A 22,732-nucleotide genomic window follows, 5' to 3' on the forward strand; every position below is an offset into this window, starting at 1 on the left:
AATTTTCGTACCTTTTAAAACATGAGGAGATAAAATATTAGTCTCCTTTCATATAATTGTTATTACATTTAGAAGTGGAAAACGTTATTTATTGAAGGTTGTGCCACCTGATCAACCGTTAAGTGGAGAAGACTATAAAGGCCTTGTCTACATCCGATTTTGGAGGTTTGGAGAATGGGTGACAGTCTACATAAATGACAGACTGCCAGTAAGGAATGGTTCCCTGCTCTATGCTAGCTGCACGGACTCCAACGAGTTCTGGGTCGCATTTGTTGAGAAGGCGTATGCGAAGTAAGTACACATTACAAACACACTGTAGTACCTTACGAAATGTACACTTCCTCCCCTTTAACATCCCTTTTCAAATACAGAGTTCATTCAGGAATGATAAGGTGGTGATACTGCAATAATGGAATAAGAAAAGAGAATGTAAGAGATATCAATGTATCACAGATATCATATCATTCATATCTCATAGATAGGAAACAGAAAGTTGAAATCAATACAACTATGAAATCTACATCGACATGGGGAACTATTAATAATGGAATTCCTCAAGGATCAATATTAGGTCCCCTACTTTTTCTAGTATTTATAAATGATCTTGCCCCCCTTATAAAAGATGTAGGTCATCCCATATTATTTGCAGATGACACAAGTATAGTAATTACAGCCAATAACTCCAACACATTCCAATCTTCAACAGAGGAAATTCTCTTCAAAATATGTGACTGGTTCTCAGTCAATAAATTAGTATTAAATTGTAACAAAACTAACATAATTCAATTTAAATCCTGTCCAAATTCAAGGCCGCAAATTTCTAGCGCAATAATTAACAATAGATCCCTATTAGAAACAACAACAACCAAATTTCTTGGCTTAAAAATCGATAATGTGTTAAATTGGAAAAATCATATTAAAGAAATTACCCCCAAACTAAATTCAGCTCGTTTTGCTATTAGATCTATGCAAAAGATAGTAAATATCAATACCTTAAAAACAATATACTTTGCATACTTCCACTCGGTAATGAGTTTTAGAATAATATTCTGGGGAAATTCCACAGATAGTAACAATATATTTCTATTACAAAAAAGAGTAATTAGAATAAAAGTAGGTGCCAAATCTAGGGAATCGTGTAAGACTATTTTCAAAAAACTACAAATAATGACCATGGCTTGTCAGTATATCTTTTCATTAATAATCTTCCTCGTATGTAATCGTGAAAACTTTGTAACTAATTCAACAGTTCATAGCATAAATACACGTCAAAAAAAATGACTTTCATACTCCATCGGCAAGTCTATCGTGCTATCAAAAAGGAGTGCGTTATATGGTAGTAAAAATTTTTAATAGCCTCCCTATCGATATAAAAAATGAAACTCAAAACATAAGATTATTTAGGGCCAAATTAAAGAAGTACCTAATTTCTCACGCCTTCTATTCTGTAGGTGAATTCATGACATTCAATAACACTTCATGAAATTGATACTAAAACTATGTGTTGTACTAGTAGACTATATTGTAAATCTCGTCTATATATATTTCATCTAGACTGTGACTATAAATTAAGATTTTATAATAGTATTAAGTTTTTTGACTTGTTCCATATTCTAGCTGTAAGCATGTATAAATATCATGGAATGTTAATAAATACAATACAATACAATACAATGAGAAGCCATCAATTATTATAGGGCAAGGAACATCAGTATTATTTCAAATAACGAAGCAGCTTTAAGATCCAGTCTAAATTAGTCTGAAACTAAATTCAAATGCTAAATAAGCTAATAAAAGAATACTAGAGTTCAACTAATATATAGGTTTCTGGACATGAGGGAATTGCAGAGAATTAAATTGCAAATCTCCTAGCTGACAAGGATCTTTGAACCCCTTTCTAGGGCCATTCAACTGGGAACATTGTTATAAGGGCCTACAGGGATTAAGAAATGGTGAATGCATTAGGAATGTATTTTAAGTCCTTTAAGGACATCTACAGTAAATCTGTAGCCATGGAATTATAACATTTAGGGAGAAACCCAATATGATGGGTTGTTAATATTCTAACAGGGCACTGCACACTCAAAGGATACCTCCACAGGATTGGTATCTCAGGAGATAATCCTGCAGTGGGTGTCAACTCTATGATGTTAAAACAACACGCATCTATATTATGTGATTACGATATTGATATTGATATATTTATTTGTCATTCAACTTTACAATTCACAGTTATGGTGGACCTTCACATTTCTGTTTTTCGACCCACCATCCCTTTAATACATATAATTCTTTTCTATTAATGTATTCTTTGCCGAGAATTTCTTAATTACTTTCTAATGTTCTGTTTTGACTGAATTGCTATATGTCCTTCCCCCTCTATCCTCTTCTATTCTCTCTCTCTTACCTAGACTGTCCCCCTTCCATTTCTCGCTTACCTATTAAATATTGCATATTCCTTCCTTAATAATTTGCGTTATTTATTTATTTATTTATCTCTTTCTTTTCGCTTCACTCCTAAATTTTCTATTTTATTACCTCTTTCCATATATTTATTTCTATAATACTCCTACAGTTATGTACCTCTGATACTACTTCCAACCCATAACAGTGAAAAAACATGACATATCTAATTCACTTAATTACACTTGCAATTTCTCTCTCATTCCACTTCACATTTGTTCAGATGATTATATACGGTTTTTTTCACTTTAATTCTCTTGTATTCATTGTTTGATAGTCTATCTTATTCCACTCTTACCCCATCTTCTTACACTTAACACTTTCTTCTCTGTTCCTTTTCCTACACTTTTGCCACCCCTAACTTTCTTGCACTCACTTTTTAGCACTCTTCTTCTTCGCTAATAACCTCTCCAAAGCCCAATCTATTCTGTCCTCACAATCACTAATATCTGGTAGTCGCTTCGTTCCTTTGCTCGTTCTTCTCATGTCTTCCCTTGCATTTCCTCCATTAGTCTTGTCTCTGCTCCTGACCTCAGACACTTCCAGCTTATGTGACTATGAAGTGAAGCTCTCACAACTAAAGAATCGACTTCTGACAGTTCCGTATCGTCTATTTTTGAACTCCCTTTTACACACTATCCGCATCGACCAGCATTATAGAAACTGAATTCTCCACTCGTCTTCTCGGTATCACAAGGCAAGTGCAACAAATCAGGAATTGTCTCCATTATCGCCAAATCAAGATTTCACCAATTCTCGATAGCTTTTGCAGCTTAACAGGATCACTAACGATATTCTTCTTGCAGGCTGCATGGCAGTTATGAGGCCCTTGCAGGGGGGCACGCCATCGAAGCCTTCGTGGACCTAACAGGAGGCCTAGCTGAGCAGCTGGACATCACGCCAAAAATCTTCCGCAAACTGCGAGTTGCCTTCAACCACGGAGCCTTCATCACCTGCGCACGCAAGGCAGGGTTCAAGCATCCTCGTACCTCACTTTAATTACATATAGTTTAAATATTATGCGGATATTTATCTGTGCCACCGGACTGCGGCAGGATGTCTAAGGAATGGGTAATACTTGTCTGTAGAACAGCGGTGACCAAAACTCGAACTGCAGTGATTACATGCGACAGACAACCTATGAAGTAAGGAGACGAAGTAAAGGAACTTGGCATGAAAACTACAACCTGTGGTGGTTCCTGTACTAACATCTTGAGTCCACACCTGTGGAGTAACGGTCAGCGCGTCTGGCCGCGAAACCAGGTGGCCCGGGTTCGAATCCCGGTCGGGACAAGTTACCTGGTTGAGGGTTTTCCTTCAACCCAATATGAGCAAATGCTGGGTAACTTTCGGTGCTGGACCCCGGACTCATTTCACCGGCATTATCACCTTCATTTCATTCAGACGCTAAATAACCTAGATGTTGATACAGCGTCGTAAAATAACCCAATAAAATAAAATAAAAATAAATAAATAAATAAATAAACTAACATCTTGATCAATCCCGCGGATAAAAATCTCAAGCCTTGCTGTATCAGTAATGACATTGCTGTCATCAAGAGCCAGTGAATAATATGCGATTTTTCTTGCTTCTTTTTTTAACCTTCCTCTTGAATATAATCAGGAATTTTCTAAATTCTTCTCTCGATACTTGGTCGAGAAATTCGTAGTTTCCCAAAAATTAAAAACTGCTTATGGACAAGTTATTTAAGCTATTTTAATCATTACTCTTTTGAGAAATTCTGTTCTATTAAAGGGCTTTAGAGCACGAGATATTTCAAACCCCATTAGTTAGCTGACTTCCTTACATTTATTTATGTCATCTTTCTCTTCCTGGCTAAGATTTAAGACATGTCAATTCCTGGCGTTTAACAGTTCGTTGGCACATAATATTAAAACAGTTTTCATGCAATATTATTATTAAATGAAAACTAATAAATAGTTATCCTCATATAAAGATAAAGAAGATTAAAACTGAGATAAAACATAAAAATTTTATCCTTCTAGGGAAAAGATCTAAAATTATCAATATTCATGCACGTACAGAAGAATTATTACAGAAACACATAGTTAGTGGTCAGTAATAATAATAATAATAATAATAATAATAATAATAATAATAATAATAATAATAATACATTATTCAGCGTGGCAATTAATGTTTCTATATACTCCTAATTGAACCGTTGAGCAAAGTAAACGTATTACATTTTGTCCGACAGAACAACAAAGAAGTTCTCCTTCTCATTCTTTACGAAATCATCTCTTACTGCTTGTAGAGACAGAGTTTGTAGAGCGACATTATACCGCCACTGCTTGCCTTCAGTATGTGAATGAAACACACAGCAATGTACAGGAAACTCCTCGTACCCGTTTGAATGTCTGTGATTACACGATGTAATCACGACACCCACTTTGGTCACCGCTGATGTGGAGCATATTAAACAAAAACATTTCTCAAATTTGCAATCTAGCATGAGGCTTTAAAAATTGATTTTGTGTTTTGTCACAATGAAACACTTCTTAACAAAATATGGTGGTTTAGATACCACCTGTTACCCCAGAAAGTTTGTCACGATAATTTTTATTCACACTGTATTGGACACAATACTTCAAACTCGCATATTCATTAAATTGTAACGATTCCGAGCAATTCAGGACTAGGATCGTTGCTGAATGATGATGATGATGATGATGATAATGATTGAAAAACAATGATAAAATAATTACCGATATATAACATGATAAACAATTAAGAAAAAGTAAAATAGATAAAAAAAATAATAATCAAAAATACGATTAAATGAATAAAAATTAAGTAGACAAATAATACTGAGAAGAAACAAAATAAATCCATAAACTATTTTCGTAAATGAAAAAAAATACTATATGAATTCGTCAACAATTAAATAAAAATTAAATATATATCGGTAGGTACACATTGCCGTGAAAAATGATAAATCCAGAAATTAGAAAGTATAAATGAAATGAATGAATAAGCTATGTGTCAAATGAATAAATAATAAGTAAATAAGGAAAAAATAAATGAAAATTCAATAAATAAACAATACCATGAAAAAATAATAAATATGAAAAATACCTGAGAAAATAAAATAGATAAATTTTGCTAATAAATTAATAACAGATGAACACGTGAATAAATAAATACAAATTAAATGGATAATACCGTGAAAAATAATAAACAGGAAAAATACATGAATAAATAAGTTAAAGCGATAAGCTATGCTATTAAAGAGCAGATAAATCAATAAACAAATAAATAACAATGAAATATATAAATAATACCGTGAAAAAATAATGGACAAATAAAATAAATCGATGAACAATGCAAATAAATAAATCGATGAGCTGTGTTACTAAATAAATAACAGATGAATAAACCAATAAATAAATAAACATTTAATATGTAAGCAATGCCGTGAAAAAATAATAAACATGAAAAATGCATGAACAAATAAAATAAATCGATAAGATGTGCCACTAAATAAGTGTACAACTAAATAAAAATTAAACAGATAAACAATACCGTGAAAAAAAAAACACGAAAATACATTAATAAATAAATTTAATAAAATGTGTTAATAAATAAATTAACGTTCACCTCTGTGGTGTAGGGTCTCTTACATAGAGGACCCGGGTTCGATTTCTGGTCGGGTTGAATTTCCTGGTTGAGGGTTTTCAGGGTTTTCCCTCAACCGCAAGGCAAATACCAGGAAATTCGAGCTACAACATCCCTGAATATCACCGGCCTCATTCATCACCGAAATCATATTCATAACAAATCAGTAATACATATTATACAGTCGCCATCTAGTTCACAACAATATAACCAGTCTCAACAATAGTACACAGGCCTTCGGATTTCAACCAAAAGATTAACTTGCGATATGACTAAATATGTTAAAGCGAGTAAAAATAACAGGGAGAAAAAAATTAATTAAGTAATTAATTAAACAATTGAAATATAATAACAAATAAATAGAAGTAAAATAAGAGCAAGAAATAAACAAACATGCAAATAAAAAGAATTATATTACTGTAGGTAAGAACTTAAAAAGAAAGAAGAAGTGGGACCTATATAAATGAATGAACTTATTTAAAATGTGCTTACAGTCTGGCTTTGTTTGTATTTTACCTTTTTTAGTGTAAAATGCAACTTGGTTAATTGTTCATTGTTAAGTACGGGAGAGTCGGATAGTATCGGACATCGGGTAGTATCGGACAGTGCGTTTCTTTCATCTACTACCATATGGTAGTACCTGAATGACATGGTTACGTTTCTCTATGCGACATCACAGAAACGTAACCATGTCAATCAGGTACTATCATCGTGTAGTAGATGAAAGAAACTCACTGTCCGATATTACCCGATGTCCGATACTACCCGACTCTCCCCTAAATGGAAGTAAGGAATGAAATGACTGCTAGACATTTTCATCTAAAATCTGTAATATTCATGTAAATTGTCTATAAATAACATTAAAATAAGTTCTACTTTATTTTGGCGAATCCTCGGACCTCACCTCATCTCAGTAATCTCGCCAGAATATTGTAAAAAACTGCACAAAATTGTAAAAATTGTAGACAATTACTAAATTATAAAACTGTAAAAATTGTAATTGTAATCCTGTAAAATTTTGACTTGTTCCACATCTTAAAGCTTCATTGCTAATGTAAGATCTATGGAATACAATAAATGAAATGAAATGAAATGAATGAATGAATGAATGAATGAATGAATGAATGAATGAATGAATATAAATTTAGCTTCCCTTATGAAAATGTCGCCAGATTTAACAAAGCGTATTACATATAATTTGGAAACACACCTAAAAGGTACATTTTAAATGGTTAGGGAATCGAATATACAAAATGTCAGAAAAATTTACACCAAAGTAGCGTTTGTCCTCATTTACAGGTAAGAAGGGGGGGGGGAATATCATCAGATAGGGTAGAATTGAAATAAATTATATGGACTAAAAATTCAATAAAATTGTTCGATGCATGATGGGATGGATGGATGGATGGATGAATGGATGGATGGATGGATGGATGGATGGATGGATGGATGGATGGATGGATGGATGGATGGAGACGGACGGGCGGACAGAAAGGTGGACGGACGGACGAACGAAAGAAAATGTTTTTTTTGTTTTTTTTTTGCAGGGTGAATGGCAGGACACTAAGAGCTGCAAGAGCACGGAGGTGAACGGGCTGGTGCAGGGCCACGCCTACACGGTGACGGACGTGCGGCGTCTGGAGACAGACTCCTTCGGCACGGTGCAGATGGTGCGCATCAGAAACCCCTGGGGGGACGCCAGCGAGTGGACTGGTGCCTGGAGTGACGGGTACGTGCACCAAAACTTACAGCTTCTATCAGATTGTGCGGAAAGAGAAGTTGTGATCATGATTCAGTGATAATGCAACTATAATGTTAAGGGGAACCGAAGTTTCAAGAGAAAAACCTGTCCCTAAGACTTTCTGTTCGTCACAAAATGTATTGAGAATCGAACCCCAGTTATTTCCAAGATAAAGAGGGATGATAAACAAGTAAGTTTCCCGGGCTTCGTAAATTTATACGTTTTTACTTAGGCTACATTCATAATACAAACTTGTCTACACCTGTGGAGTAACGGTTTGCGAGTTTGGCCGCGAACCCAAGTGGCCCGGGTTCGATTCCCAGTGGGGGCAAGTTACCTGGTTGAGATTTTTCCGGGGTTTTCCCTCAACCCAATATGAGCAAATGCTGGGTAACTTTCGGTGCTGGACCCCGGACTTATTTCACCGGCATTATCACCTACATCTCATTCAGACGCTAAATAACCTAAGATGTTGATAAAACATCGTAAAATAACCTACTAAAATAAAATAAATAATACAAACTTAAGGAAATACAACCACTCATATGCTTCCTATATTAAAAAAAAAAATTAATGTAAAAATTTCTACCTCGGGACTAGGAGAGATCGCGGTGCACAACTTCTAATCACTAAATTGTGCACTAATATGCCTGGGTTAAATCCCAAATCTGAATAATTTTGAGGGAAAAATTGTTCCGGGGTCGGGAATCTAACCCGGGACCTTTGGTTAAACGTACCAACTGAGCTACCCGGGAACTCTCCCAGACACCGATACAATTTTTCCCTCTATATCCATAGACCTCAAAGTGGGCTGACAAGCCGTCAAGCAACCAACATTGAGTGCACACTAACCCTGAGTGACTTAAATTGTGGTTTTCTGTTAACGAACAGTGACGTGTATTATGCAAATCAAGCTGTCAGGTATAACTCCCTGTAAAGTTGATTTGAATAATTTTGAGGGAAAAATTGCAATCCAAAATCTCTCCGCAGTGCATATGAAGAGAAGGCATATATGTCACTGTTGATAGTGATTCGTCCGTCGGATGGCGGCCTCCTTGGTGCTATTCGACAGGAGTAGGCTACGTGCCGGCACCGGGTTTCCCCTTCTTCCTCCCTCACTTTCATCATCATCCTCACCCCTTCCCTACACTACACTTACACGAACACTTATGCATACACTCACCCTAGTACACGATATAATTCTTCACAGATACACATCATGCATAACGTGGTCCACTGAAGTGGTGTGCAACTTGAAAATGGGTCACAGTCCTGATATTTATCGGCAATATGAAGAACCCGAATCACGTAAGTGAAGTGGGTAGGCATTAGATACACACATACATATTTAAAAACATTAAATGTATGACCTCATATTTATTTTTGTTTTTGGTCCCATCTACTAGATCAAAAAGTGAACTATTTTCTAGTAAATCAGAATGATAAAAAACCTGCTTTGTAACATGGTAACTTAAACTAAATGAGACGTAAATTAATGATGTTTTATTAATATATTGAAATAAGAAATGTTCCCTTTAAAATGTAAAAAAAAGTGTCTTAGCATGTTCTTTCCGTGAACCCTCTATACGCTCTCGGCTACGGTACGTTACTTCGAAATGTCAATACGTAGACTAGGCCTATATTTCCCAACTTTATTCACGTTCTTAAGAAAGAACATCAGATAATCATACAGTTAAAATGTCCCACCAACAAATTTCAGCGCCTCGGATCAAATCTATGATCTCCCATCCACATAACTGGATGTATTTCAATGTTTGATAGGGACTCAAGATGGCAGAATATTGACGAAGAAATGAAGCAACGCATGGGAGTCACAGCTATGGATGACGGAGAGTTCTGGATGGAGTTCCCAGACTTTCAACCAGAGTTCCAGGAACTCACAATAGCAACATTGGGACCTGACTTCGATAGTGATGGCGTCACAGACATGCCCGGACAGGTATTGTTTCTCAATATCATTTTACTTTCCGATTATGAGAAGTTTTAATGTGAATTCGTCTTTGTTGGAGGGCACAATTGATGATAAAAATGTCACATTCTTAGCGTAAGACGAAGTTCAAAAATATTTCGCTAGATGCCACACATGCCAAAGCATAACCGTGCTGCAATCTATCGAGTATTGCGTAATCTACTTTTAATTGGCACTTCAAGAGTCTGGAAGGAATTCAAAGATCTGTCTGTAGAACAATCACTGGTGCACACTACCTCACAATGTCAAACTCTACAATGAACTTCATATACCCTTTCTGGTTGCTCATATTCAAAATCTACAGACTACTTACAGAAATAACCTACTTCTTCATGCCAATCCTTTACTAAGAGAAATAACATAACTTCAACCAAATATCTTCGTCTTTGACGATCTTATTAATAAATTTTCTTTAATATTACCTATTTATGTTTCAATTTGTACAATCATATTTTTTGTAAAAGATGAGGATCCAAGAGACCTGTACTTTTAATACATCTCAAAACTAAAAAAAAATGTAGTATAATAAATGTTTACGTATCGGAAACATCTTTTGCATATGTAAACTAAAATACCATTGTTTGTATTTTTGTTTAGTCAGCTGCCCGAAGACAGGTTTGAACCTCATAGGTGATACCAATAAAACATCACTAATGAGACAACTAAGCCAAGAGATAATGGGGTAGGGTGGCCAGTTACTTTCCCCCTACATTGCATACATCGCTGACTAGTAAAATATTACACTAATCAGACATCAGATGTATAAAAATAATTGAAGGGTTCAGAGTCATAGTGGGCCAAGCGCCATTTATTAAAAACGGAAAAAGTAAGGGTTAAAGTTAAGTGAATACCATTCTTTAATGAAGTCTGATATATCATTGAGTTTTAATGTTATACTTTATATTACTTGCTATATGTTTCCATTGAATTATGGTAATAACTTCATTTTCAATGGTTTTAGTAAATGGCGCTTGGCCCACTATGGTTCTGAACCCTTCAATTGTTCTTCCTCTGACACATATCGTCAAGTGAGATGTACTGCCTGATAATAGATGTACATATCAGCCAGAACCTCAATCAGAGGTGTAAATAATATTATACATTAATAATTTATATTTTGTTTAAAAGAGAAGACCTCAATCTTATCCTTGATGAACAAAAATAAAAAAATCAATAAAAATATTAAACAATATAAAAATATCCCCATTATTAAAATATGGTAATAAGTACATAACAATAAAACAAAGAGGTATTCACGCAATCCCGGTCACTTTTTGAAAAGTACTGTTACGATGTAAAATGAATCGATTTCAATATTTTCGCGAGAAGGCACATTTTTAGTATTCACTATAAAGAGAAAATGGCTTTTATGGCTGTCAGTTCCTCCGTTATCAGTATATACATTTTTAATTAATGAACGGAATCCGTTCGTATTAAATAACTATGAGCCAAATTATTTGGAAATTATACTACTAAATATAATAATTTTATTCCAAAAAGATTATGTAACATTTATAGTTCTTACACAAACATTGTGATTTAAGCAAAATCAGGTCCCACGATTATATCAAAAGGCATTTAGGCTATGGTAACAAATTGCTATCGACAAAACTGTAGTTCGATTTCAAATCTTTCCTACACAGAAAAATTAAAATTAAATACTTGCAATAATTAACATACAATTAGTCGTTTAAAATTTTAGAGGAAGAAGTGGCATAAGTATGAAGTCAGGTACTTACCAGAAAGAGCAAAATTACGTATAAACCCCACATGTTCGCATATTTTTTATCGACGCAGGAAATAAACTTACGCGACACTTAACAGTGGCAATTCCATTATGTCAAAGAAGCCTCACAATGGAAAGTAGGAAAGTATGTGTCACCTTTATGATAATGACAAAGATTTAATGTCTTTGCGTGTATAATGATAATAATAGCAATAATAATAATAATAATAATAATAATAATAATAATAATAATAATAATAATAATATTAATAATCCGTGGCGCTTACAGCCCTTTAAGGGCCCAGACCGACCAGCCGGCTGCTGGCCTCACGGCCACTTGCCGAAGTAGAGGTGGACGATCATCCAACAAGAATGGAGGTAGCGTGTGATTCGGTTAGCATGATGGTCCCCCAACCATTATAGCTGGCTTACGTACGCAGCAAAAGCCACCTCAGACAAAAATACTTTAGCACGTGAATTGTTGTATTAATTATTAAGTCATATTTAGGTGCAGAAGTAACTCCATGGAAGAAACTTAAATAACGAAAGGAGATGAAGCAGGATATAATAGATAAAAATAAGGTTAAAAGCGAGACATACTTCAGCCACAAGTTTTTTTTTTTCTTAAAACAACCATTACTATTTTTGTTATTGTTTCATTGTATAGGCTATTTCACTTCTGGTAGTGTGAAAGAGAAGGCCTCATGGCCTTAACTTTACCAGAATGAATGAATGAATTAATTAATTAATAGATAAATAAATAAATAAGTAAATAAATAAATAACTAATAAATAAATAAATAAATAAATAAATAAATAAATAAATAAGTAAATAAAGAGATAAATAAATAAATAAATAAATAATTAACTAATAAATAAATAAGTAAATAATAAATACATAAATAAATAATTAAATAAATAAATAAGTAAATAAATAAATAATTAATAAATAAATAACTAATAAATAAATAACTAAATAATAAATAAGTAAGTAAATAAATAAATAAATAAGTAAATAAATAGATAAATAAATAAATAATTAACTAATAAATAAATAAGTAAATAATAAATACATAAATAAATAATTAAATAAATAAATAAGTAAATAAATAAACAATTAATAAATAAATAACTAATAAATAAATAACTAAATAATAAATAAGTAAGTAAATAAATAAATAAGTAAATAAATAGATAAATAAATAAATAAATAACTAATAAATAAATAAGTAAATAATAAATAAGTAAATAATAAATAAGTAAATAAATAAATAAGTAAATAAATGAGTAAACAAGTAAGTAAATAACTAATAAATAAATAAGTAAATAATTAATTAAATAAATAAGAAAATAAATAAGTAAGTAAATAAATAAATAACTAATAAATAAATAACTAATAAATAAATAAGTAAATAAATAAATAAGTAAATAAATAACTAATAAATAAATAAGTAAATAATTAGGCAAATAAATAAATAAGTAAATAAATAAATGAGTAAATAAATAAATAACTAATAAATAAATAAGTAAATAATAAATAAGTAAATAAATAAGTAAATAAATGAGTAAATAAGTAAGTAAATAACTAATAAATAAATAAGTAAATAATTAGGTAAATAAATAAATAAGTAAATAAATAAATGAGTAAATAAATAAATAACTAATAAATAAGTAAATAATAAATAAGTAAATAAATAAATAAGTAAATAAATGAGTAAATAAGTAAGTAAATAACTAATAAATAAATAAGTAAATAATTAAAGTAAATAAATAAATAAGTAAATAAATAAATATCTAATAAAAAATAAGCAAATAAATAAATGAGTGAGTGAGTGAGTGAGTGAGTGAGTGAGTGAGTGAGTGAGTGAGTGAATGAGTGAGTGAGTGAGTGAGTGAGTGAGTGAGTGAGTGAGTGAGTGAGTGAGATAGTAAATAAATAAGTAAATAAATTGTCCACAGTTACCTGCATTTACATATATATTTCTATGAATAAATAAATAAATAAATAAATAAATAAATAAATAAATAAATAAATGAGGCAATTTAAGTTATGAATGTACTTCAGTTTTCCCAAGTTTCAGTAACACCTCAGGAAATGGCTCCTAAAAATGTATGTTTTTGGACTATGGTTGTTTTTTCCAAAAAAAAAAAAAAAAAAAAAAAAAAAACTTCATTTGATTTGTAGGCATACTAACATTTTCTGATATGATTTCAGGTAAAAATCATAAAGGGAAGATGGACAGAAGGAATAAACGCAGGTGGATGTCGAAATGATCTAGAGAGCTTTGCGACAAACCCTCAGTACCTCCTGACACTAACTGAAAAAGGTAAGAATCAAACTTATAGATTAATACCAAGGAAATTCCAATTCCATGTCAATAATTGTCTACAGTGGATAAAGAAACAGTGCAATGATGGTAGGAGAAAGGCAGTGCCCCGAGGCAACTTATCAGAATATGTATTTATACAACAAATCGCTACAATAGTTCAGTGTTAGCGGTTATAGATGGATTTATTGAGCAATATTATAAAGTAGCCACGTTCAATTAGTAGGCTAGCGGTGTCAAAGAGGACGGAAGCTTTGTAGTTTCAATAATTATAATTATGTCGCGCTGACCATTGTCGTCAAGTCTTTTGAAGGCCGCTCTAATACTCCACGCGGAGTGTATGGACGGAAGCTTTGTAGTTTCAATAATTTTAATTATGTCGCGCTGACCATTGTCGTCAAGTCTTTTGAAGGCCGCTCCAATACTACATGCGGAGTGTATATATAAACCAGAGTTGCAAATTTTAGCAGTGTGTCTTGTTCCATGTTATATTAATATATAGCAGCAACAAACAAGACGTGACAACGTCGCATTTTCATTTATTATCGGTGCATGCAATAAAGACCTACAAATCTTAAAAGGAATGCCGCTGCCTAATAATTAAACGAGGCTACTATACATTCAGATGTACTATATTATCAGAATTTTCTCTTAAATCCAATGTACGGGTCTTCTGACCGTACGTGCTGTGTAAAACAAGTCCTACTTTGTAGGTTTCACCCCCCTCACCTATGATTGGATACAACCACTCTCCAAAGACACAGATTAAAATAAAAATGGCACATTATATAATATATCCTAACCTAAAACAGACATAAAAGTGTATAATTGAGTATCCCTTCGTCAGTTCGCATCATAAACTTCAACAGCTGAAGTTCTAATCTGTCTCGCCTTCAAGAGGAACAATCCAGTCTTTTGTTTGCATTCTCTATTCCCCATGAGGTCAAGACATGCAAGCGAACTCCTATTCTGACTTAGCATCGAGGGTGGTACATATTTTCTCCGGATATGTTCGACACACTGCAACAAAATATGTCTCCAGGAGTCCTTTTCACCGCAGAGTGGACAAAGGCGCTCTCCTTCTTCGTTGACAATTTTATTACCCTTCCATGCTCCTAATCTTATAAGCCAGAGGGTCCGGATTCAAATCCCGGTGCACCCACTCTTAATATATAACGTGTCTTGGGCAATCCCATATTCCAGTTAACACAGAGATTTTCTCCACGTTCTCTGGTTCCCTTCTCTGACATCCCAACAATTCTCAATCGTCAACATTCATTACGAGTGCACTGTAGACCCACTCTGGATAGTCTCTGACGAACTAAGTGGTCTACGCTTCTTAGCACTAGCGACATCTAGCCAGTCGGCCTTGTTGGTGCAGTTGGTATAGTGTTGGCCTTCTACGCCCGAGGTTGCGGGTTCGATCCCGGGCCAGGTCGATGGCATTTAAGTGTGCACACTGGCGACGCTGATGTAACCTCGGCAGTTGCGAGCGTCGTTAAATAAAATATAACATGTTTTCTATGAGCCATATTCGCAGAGTCGGGGCGAATGGCAGCAAATTAAGGGCCCTGCTATTGGGCAATAAAAAAGCAATTGTCGCACTTGGACCTTCACGGGTTTGAACCAGGGTAAAAATGTGAAAAACCGTCGCTGTAACCGTAATTGCATGTAGTGAATATATTATTTATTTATTTATTTATTTATTTATTTATTTATTTATTTATTTATTTATTTATTTATTTATTTATTTATTTATTTATTTATTTATTTATTTGTTTGTTTGTTTGTTTGTTTGTTTGTTTGTTTGTTTGTTTGTTTGTTTGTTTATTTATTTATTTATTTATTTATTTATTTATTTATTTATTTATTTATTTATTTATTTATTTATTTATTTATTTCATCAATCTTTGTTCACGTCATGGCGGATTAGATATATTCCAGTTCTTAATCCGCCATCACTCTCAATACAAATATAACAAAAACTAATGCATAATGAACCTATAACTGTCCTCTGTTTACAATAATAATAATAATAATAATAATAATAATAATAATAATAATAATAATAATAATACACAACTAATAATAAGTATAGCTCTTGTATTTAAAAATTCCTACTTTAGCTTTTTCATTTTTTATGCTCAATCTCTTAAGAATTATTCTGTTAACTTCATTGACTACTCTTCGTAGTTTCTTATCGTGTGACTACTCAACATTTATAATTCCATATCCGTTAGAGCTTTGACTTTCTCTTCCCATCTAATTTTAACTCTAAAAAGAAATTTTCCTAATTTATGCAGATTGCTGGCGTTTAGGTGACCATTCATTTTTTATGAGCTGTAGTGAATATATTAGTAAATTATTTGCATGCACGTTTTTTTTTCTTTATATGCTATTCCGGATGTGACCCTTAGTTTAAAACTGCTCAAAATGACGATTAGCTTGAAAATGAATCTAAAGATCTCTTGATCGTTCCAGATGATCCAGACCCAGAAAATGAACTAAACTCACCAACACCTCCCCGATGCAGTGTGCTGATTGGCCTAATGCAAGAACATAGAAGAAGCGAGAAGAACAGAGAATTGAGGATGCTAGCTATTGCCTTTTTTGTTTACAAGGTAATAATAAATTGTAGGACAGCCATTCCTAAAAGTAGACCTTCTAATGCAGGTCTGCACAAGGTTTGCGCTCTCCGAATCGGATCACAGCTCGAGAGCGAAATGCAGATATTGGCTGCGCTCTGTATAAGGGTGAACTGGAGGAAGGGGTGATCTCGTGCAAAATGTACACAAAAGGAAGTACTAGTACGAGAGTTCATGAAATGAATTCCCGTTCAGTGTTTACAAAACTATCTTGGACTATTATTAATTAATAAAGAAATATTTATTTTACAGAAGTAATAGAAATTCTATAGCTACAATATCATTTGTTATATTTTTATTCATCAGTACATCAAAACGGGGTTTTATGCTGTTGGCAGCTGAAAGGAACAGTAGCCTACTGATCGTGATGAAACATCAGTTACAGATGTTTGATGTCTGCCTTTATTAAAGTTGATTATAGGAAACAGTTGCTCACAAATATAAATGTTGAGCCAAACATAGCAATTATTTTCACAGCCAGCCTGTGTAGTCGTGGATATTATTGCTGAGGTTTAGCCTTGTAAAACTCAACCAGACTAGTAGTATTATTCAAAAGGTCTTTAGCCCTTAGGCCACATTGAAGAACTATAAGTTTAAGCTGTAAATCGTATGACACTGTTTCAACTGGTGTTCAAGGAATTTATTATGATAATTTTAAACTTCTTTCCAATTAAGACAAGATGTTGGAACTTAGAATTAAATTCATTTTGAATTTCAATTAATATTTCCACATAATCGTTTAACATGGCTTCATCACCAGCAGTTTCTATCGTTGGAAAGTGAGCCATATTACCTTCCCGAAACTGACTTACGAAAAGTATAAGTTTACGACTGAAATCCCGTAATTTATTCAACATATCAACAATGAGCTGGCCTTTTCTCTGAAGAGAGATATTTAAATTGTTGAAGATTAATAAATTATAACGTACCCTACCTCATGTAATAATGCAACTTTCAACTCCTGAATCTTTTTACTGCGATCTTTATCAACAGAACCATCGTATCTCTGTGTGTGGACTAGTAATGACGCATTATATTACGTTCTCCTCTTTCTTTCAAACTTTTGTGGCAGATAAGTATTGACGGCAACTGCTGTGAAAAAAAAATAAGCATTTTCCCATGCAATATTGAAAGAATTTGCCTGATGATCACTTTTCCGTCTTTTAGATTCCTCCATTATGTAGCCGTAGATAGGCAAAGTGAAATAGCTACTGATAATAGACACTACACCAGATAGCTGCGTGGACTATACTCTAACTATAGCAAGCCTACGTCATTCCGACGTACCTTTCCGGCGCGCTGTTATACGAAGGAGCGGCCGCGCTCAATGAGCGCCGTTTGTGCAGGCCTATTCTAATGGTAGGCAAACGCGTTAAAAATTGTCTAGGTCTACTATACGATAGCGTGCGGAAAATATTTTTAACACTAGTGCGAAAAATATTGTTCTTCCTTTGACACATATCGTCAAGTGAGATGTACTGTCTGCTAATAGATGTATATATCAGCCAAAACCTCAATCAGAGGTACTGAATGAGATAAAGCTGCGCAATAAAATACCAATATTGGACTTTAAAATAACATGAATTATTAACAACCTCTTACAGACTGACACGCCGTCTGAACTGCTCAGTGCTGAGTATTTCTTATGTGTACCTGAGGAAGGGAGTTCTGGCGTCTTCACCAATTCCCGTGAGGTTCTGGGACATTTCGAACTGGAGCCTGGAACTTACGTCATCATCCCAGCCACCTTCTACCCAGGGCGTAGCCGCGACTTTATGCTGCGTGTGTTTGGACTCAAACCCTTCTCACTGAGTCAAATTGATCCTCCGCCGTAATTAAAACAGAACTCGTTCCAAGAATGTTTGTAGCGTGTGTTTGCAACTACACTGACTCTACTGTTACTCTGTTCGCGCACATACACACGTCGTCTCAGATAAAGTTATTTCTGATATAAACAAACAGATGAAGGCGGCTGTAAACACGTCATGTAATTGGTTGAAATGTTGTCTATGTTGTTATACCAGATGTACGCCTGGAAACAGGTTTCGCTTAGTGCGGCGAAAAGTGGCATGGGCAAGTAACAGCCCGCTTAGCGGTGATTCAACGCGTCAGTTTTCGGCAATAAAATCTGGAGACTTAAGTTCTTATTGGCTTATATTACTTTATGGATGTAATTCATTAGCTTGCTTCCTAAGAAGTGCTGGAACTGTCGACAATTCTCTTGAAAAATTATTCTAGACACGCTTTGTTTCGTCTCTGTCGATAGAATTGAACTCTAGGCACATGGTCCGTTTCATTTAAATTTATGAACGCCTTTTGTCTTGTAAAGCTTTAGTTTTAATCATTTTGTCGCTTTCTAAGCTGATATTTTGGATACATCTGTCTGTTGAGCTAACTTTCTAAACGATTTCGTGGGAGATTGTTCCAGCCTATAGCTTATGTCATAGACTTTTTATTCAGTTAGAACATGATTATTTTATTACGTTTATGTATATAGGATGAACCCTAAGTAATATCATTAATTTCAGGGTTATTCTTTGAGATATATCAAACAAAAAAGTTTAATACAATTTTTCTCGGTTTTTGCTTACTTTATGAGCTAAAAATTGATCTATTTTTTTGTATTTATTTATTTTTCTAATAATTGTAACATAAAATATAATATAAACAGATAAAACTTTAGCTCACCACTGAAAGAGTAGAACTCGTGCTCAGGGGTGAATTTCTGAATATAAATTAAGAAGTATATAATATAATTTGTCTTACGTCTACTACACAATAACAATATATAAATTTAAATTTACAATTTTTTATTATTATTTTATAAAATCCATACATAACTTTTTTAATTTAATACTGTAACTATTAGAATTGACAAGATTAGGATATTTAAATATAAATTTGTTATATATTCTTGGGCCTAAATTACTACTACGATTAAATACTACAGCAGTATTAGAATTTGATTTATGCGTCTTCTTTTTTTTTATTTCAAAATGTATCTCTTCCTCTCACTTTTTTTTGCTATACTCTGGATTGTTGTATCAGATGGTTGTTGGACGCTGGAATATTCCTGTAATGTATGTATCATAAATGAAAATTCGCTAGTCTAATGTGTACCGCATTGCCACGAACGAAACTGAACTGTACTGAATGGAAGTCAGCTGTATACTAATGTTATAACCTTAACTCCCTTCACCCTGTGTTATCTCTCCATACTACATTGCACGAAACCTTCCGACGTTATATCTATGAGAAATGTACAAGGCACTCGCGTTTGATCTGTAACAGTAAAAGGCTGACGACATTTACCTGAGCGAAACCTGTTTTCTGGCGAACGCTTCGTAGAAGACCAGATGTATGGAGAGCACCATATCGCGTCACTAGGGTCATGTAACATCAAAGAAATTATTAAGTTCTTATCACAGAGTACCAGTGATTTTTGCTGGGGAGGAACTCCATGGTGCTGCCCTCTTCATGGAATTAATTTAAAATTATAATTTTATTTCCGCTTGCCTGACGAATTCAATTTCACTACTAGAGTTGTGACATAAAATTTACATGTGCCGCATATTGATGTTTTAGGCAACATGCAATACTTGAACGAACTTGGGCATGTCCCTCAACTGCGCTAACATGACGTTGCCATGACGACAGTCCTACCATTTCCCACAGCTGACAAGCCTGGATGAAATCTCGAAGAATCTACTTGAAAGTGAGTGTGTACGTACTTACGAAGCATAACGGATGATATGGTGTATCAATTCAAATTATTACAGTTCTTTTTTCGAAACAAGTATATATAAATCCATTCGATGGATATGGAGTGTCAATTTAGACATTTGTTCCTTAAGAAGCGAGTGTGTACGTGCCATTTAACAGATACAATGTGTCAATTCAAATATTTGTGTTTTCTTGGAAGCGAATATGTTTGAGTTCACTCAATGGATGCATAAATGTTTATAGTTCCTGTGAAAACAAGAACGTAGATTTCACTCAATGGATATGAATGGAGTGTCAACTCCAATGTTTGTGTTTCCATGTATTTGTGAGTTCACTCAACGCATACGATTATGGTGTCATCTCAAATGTTACGGTTTTTTTAGGAACAAGTGCCCATTCGATAAATATGAATGTCAATTAAAATGTAAATAATTTCTTCGAAAGTGAGTGTGTCTGAGTCTATTTGATGGATATGATATGACATTGGAATATTTATGGTTTATTTGGAAATGTGTGTATGAGTTTACTCGACGGATATGAATAGAGTATCAATTTGAAAATGTATTAATATAAACGCGTGTATACACTTTCAAACCCTCCATTACTAAACTCCACAAGTTACCAATACAGATTAACAAACACATCTTTATACCAAGTTTCTTTTCACTTCTGGCTAGTAATTAAGTTTTTTTTTTTCAGCAACATTCCGCTCTTTACGCATGCATTTCAATTGATGGGATCAGGAGCAAAGGGGTACAAGTGACATTTTTAAAAACATAAGTTAAGTGCATCCAGGGTAAACTAAAGCATGTAAAATTTTAGTGACAAAAGGATATATATTTTAACCACACCACACACTAAAATAGAAATTTACAAATTTTGCGGATTTTACGATAGCTTAAGTACAGCTCGCGCGAAAGATCTGAAAGCCCGGCGACCATTGAGATTTAAATGTCAGGTACTGGTTCCTGGTGTGGAGTAAAGTCCACTTGCAAAACATTTCTCTCTGTCACGCTCGCTTCCTATTAGGTGCTTTTAGTGCATAGCTTTGTGTTACATTACAGAAGTTTTAAAAATATTCAGTAGCATATATAAATAGTACAGTAATGTGTGTATTTAAATTATATAATACATTTGTAGAGTTAGTTTAAGGGAAGACTCCACTGAAAATCATGAAAATTTTTCCAAATTTTTTTAGCTATTTCACTTATTCAAAATTTATATTTTCATACCCCAAATGGATTCAGCTCAATTCTGATTACAAATACTCGTATGTTTACACTTTTTAAATTAAGGCTGGAAGGGGGCGTGGAATTTAAAGAGCTGTCAAAATTGTTTTTCATCGAAGAATTCTTTTTTAAAATTTCTGATTACAAATCTAGTAACTTTTTGTTGGCTCCCTGAAGTTACTAGATGAATGTAGCGGAGGAGAATATTAATTTACATAAATATTCATTTTATTTTCAAATCTATTTTTCTGTGTTCATTTTTATTGATTCAAGACCAACTTTCTTATGCCAAATATTAATCAATTCTGCTAGTTTATTTTATTAATATTTTTTCTTAAGAAAAATATTAATAAAATAAACTAGCAGCATTTCTCACAAAATAAATGCATAGAAACATGCAGCTACCTCATAAATACTTGCAGTAAAAATTTCATCCAGATTGAGTAATATTTGGCATAAGAAAGTTGGTCTTGAATCAATAAAAATGAACACAGAAAAATAGATTTGAAAATAAAATGAATATTTATGTAAATTAATATTCTCCTCCGCTACATTCATCTAGTAACTTCAGGGAGCCAACAAAAAGTTACTAGATTTGTAATCAGACATTTTAAAAACAATTCTTCGATGAAAAACAATTTTGACAGATCTTTAAATTCCACGCCCCCTTCCAGCCTTATTTAAAAAGTGTAAACATACGAGTATTTGTAATCAGAATTGAGCTGAATCCATTTGGGGTATGAAAATATAAATTCTGAACAAGTGAAATAGCTAAAAAAAAATTTGGAAAAATTTTCATGATTTTCACTGGAGTCTTCCCTTAAGTGTTCATAAATTGCAATTCTTAAGAAAATGGCTCCAGTTATTTCAAAATTAAAAAGGAAGAAGCTTCATATTCAAACCAAAGAAATTATAAACAATGCATTGATGTTTAAGTTAGAATTTATAAAACAGTTATATTACCGATTGTTCTTTATGGTTGTAAAACTTGGACTCTCACTTTGAGAGAGGAACATAGGTTAAGGGTGTTTGAGAATAAGGTGCTTAGGAAATATTTGGGGCTAAGAGGAATGAAGTTACAGGAGAATGGAGAAAGTTACACAACACAGATCTGCACGCATTGTATTCTTCACCTGACATAATTAGGAACATTAAATCCAGACGTTTGAGATGGGCAGGGCATGTTAGGGCATGAATCCAGAAATGCATATAGAGTGTTAGTTGGGAGGCCGGAGGGAAAAAGACCTTT

General features: G+C 33.5%; 1 protein-coding gene and 1 long non-coding RNA gene across 2 annotated transcripts in view; both read left to right on the forward strand.

Annotated features, from left to right (window-relative positions):
- LOC138702969 (calpain-A-like) overlaps window positions 1-10,325 on the forward strand; it is a 76,614-nt gene extending 66,289 nt beyond the window's left edge. The window contains exons 5-8 of the mRNA XM_069830409.1: window positions 98-291; window positions 3,270-3,429; window positions 7,651-7,832; window positions 9,627-10,325. Of these exons, the coding sequence (XP_069686510.1) occupies window positions 98-291; window positions 3,270-3,429; window positions 7,651-7,832; window positions 9,627-9,852 (762 nt within the window). The 3' untranslated portion in view covers window positions 9,853-10,325. The remainder of the gene's footprint in view (window positions 1-97; window positions 292-3,269; window positions 3,430-7,650; window positions 7,833-9,626) is intronic.
- A 3,427-nt stretch (window positions 10,326-13,752) lies between these two features.
- LOC138702970 (uncharacterized) lies at window positions 13,753-21,836 on the forward strand. Its single transcript, XR_011332928.1, has 3 exons — window positions 13,753-13,886; window positions 16,368-16,507; window positions 18,136-21,836. It is a non-coding gene; the product is annotated as an uncharacterized lncRNA (long non-coding RNA).
- Window positions 21,837-22,732: the final 896 nt, after the last annotated feature.

This window comes from Periplaneta americana, chromosome 7 (genome assembly GCF_040183065.1).
Source record: "Periplaneta americana isolate PAMFEO1 chromosome 7, P.americana_PAMFEO1_priV1, whole genome shotgun sequence".
NCBI lineage: Eukaryota > Metazoa > Arthropoda > Insecta > Blattodea > Blattidae > Periplaneta > Periplaneta americana.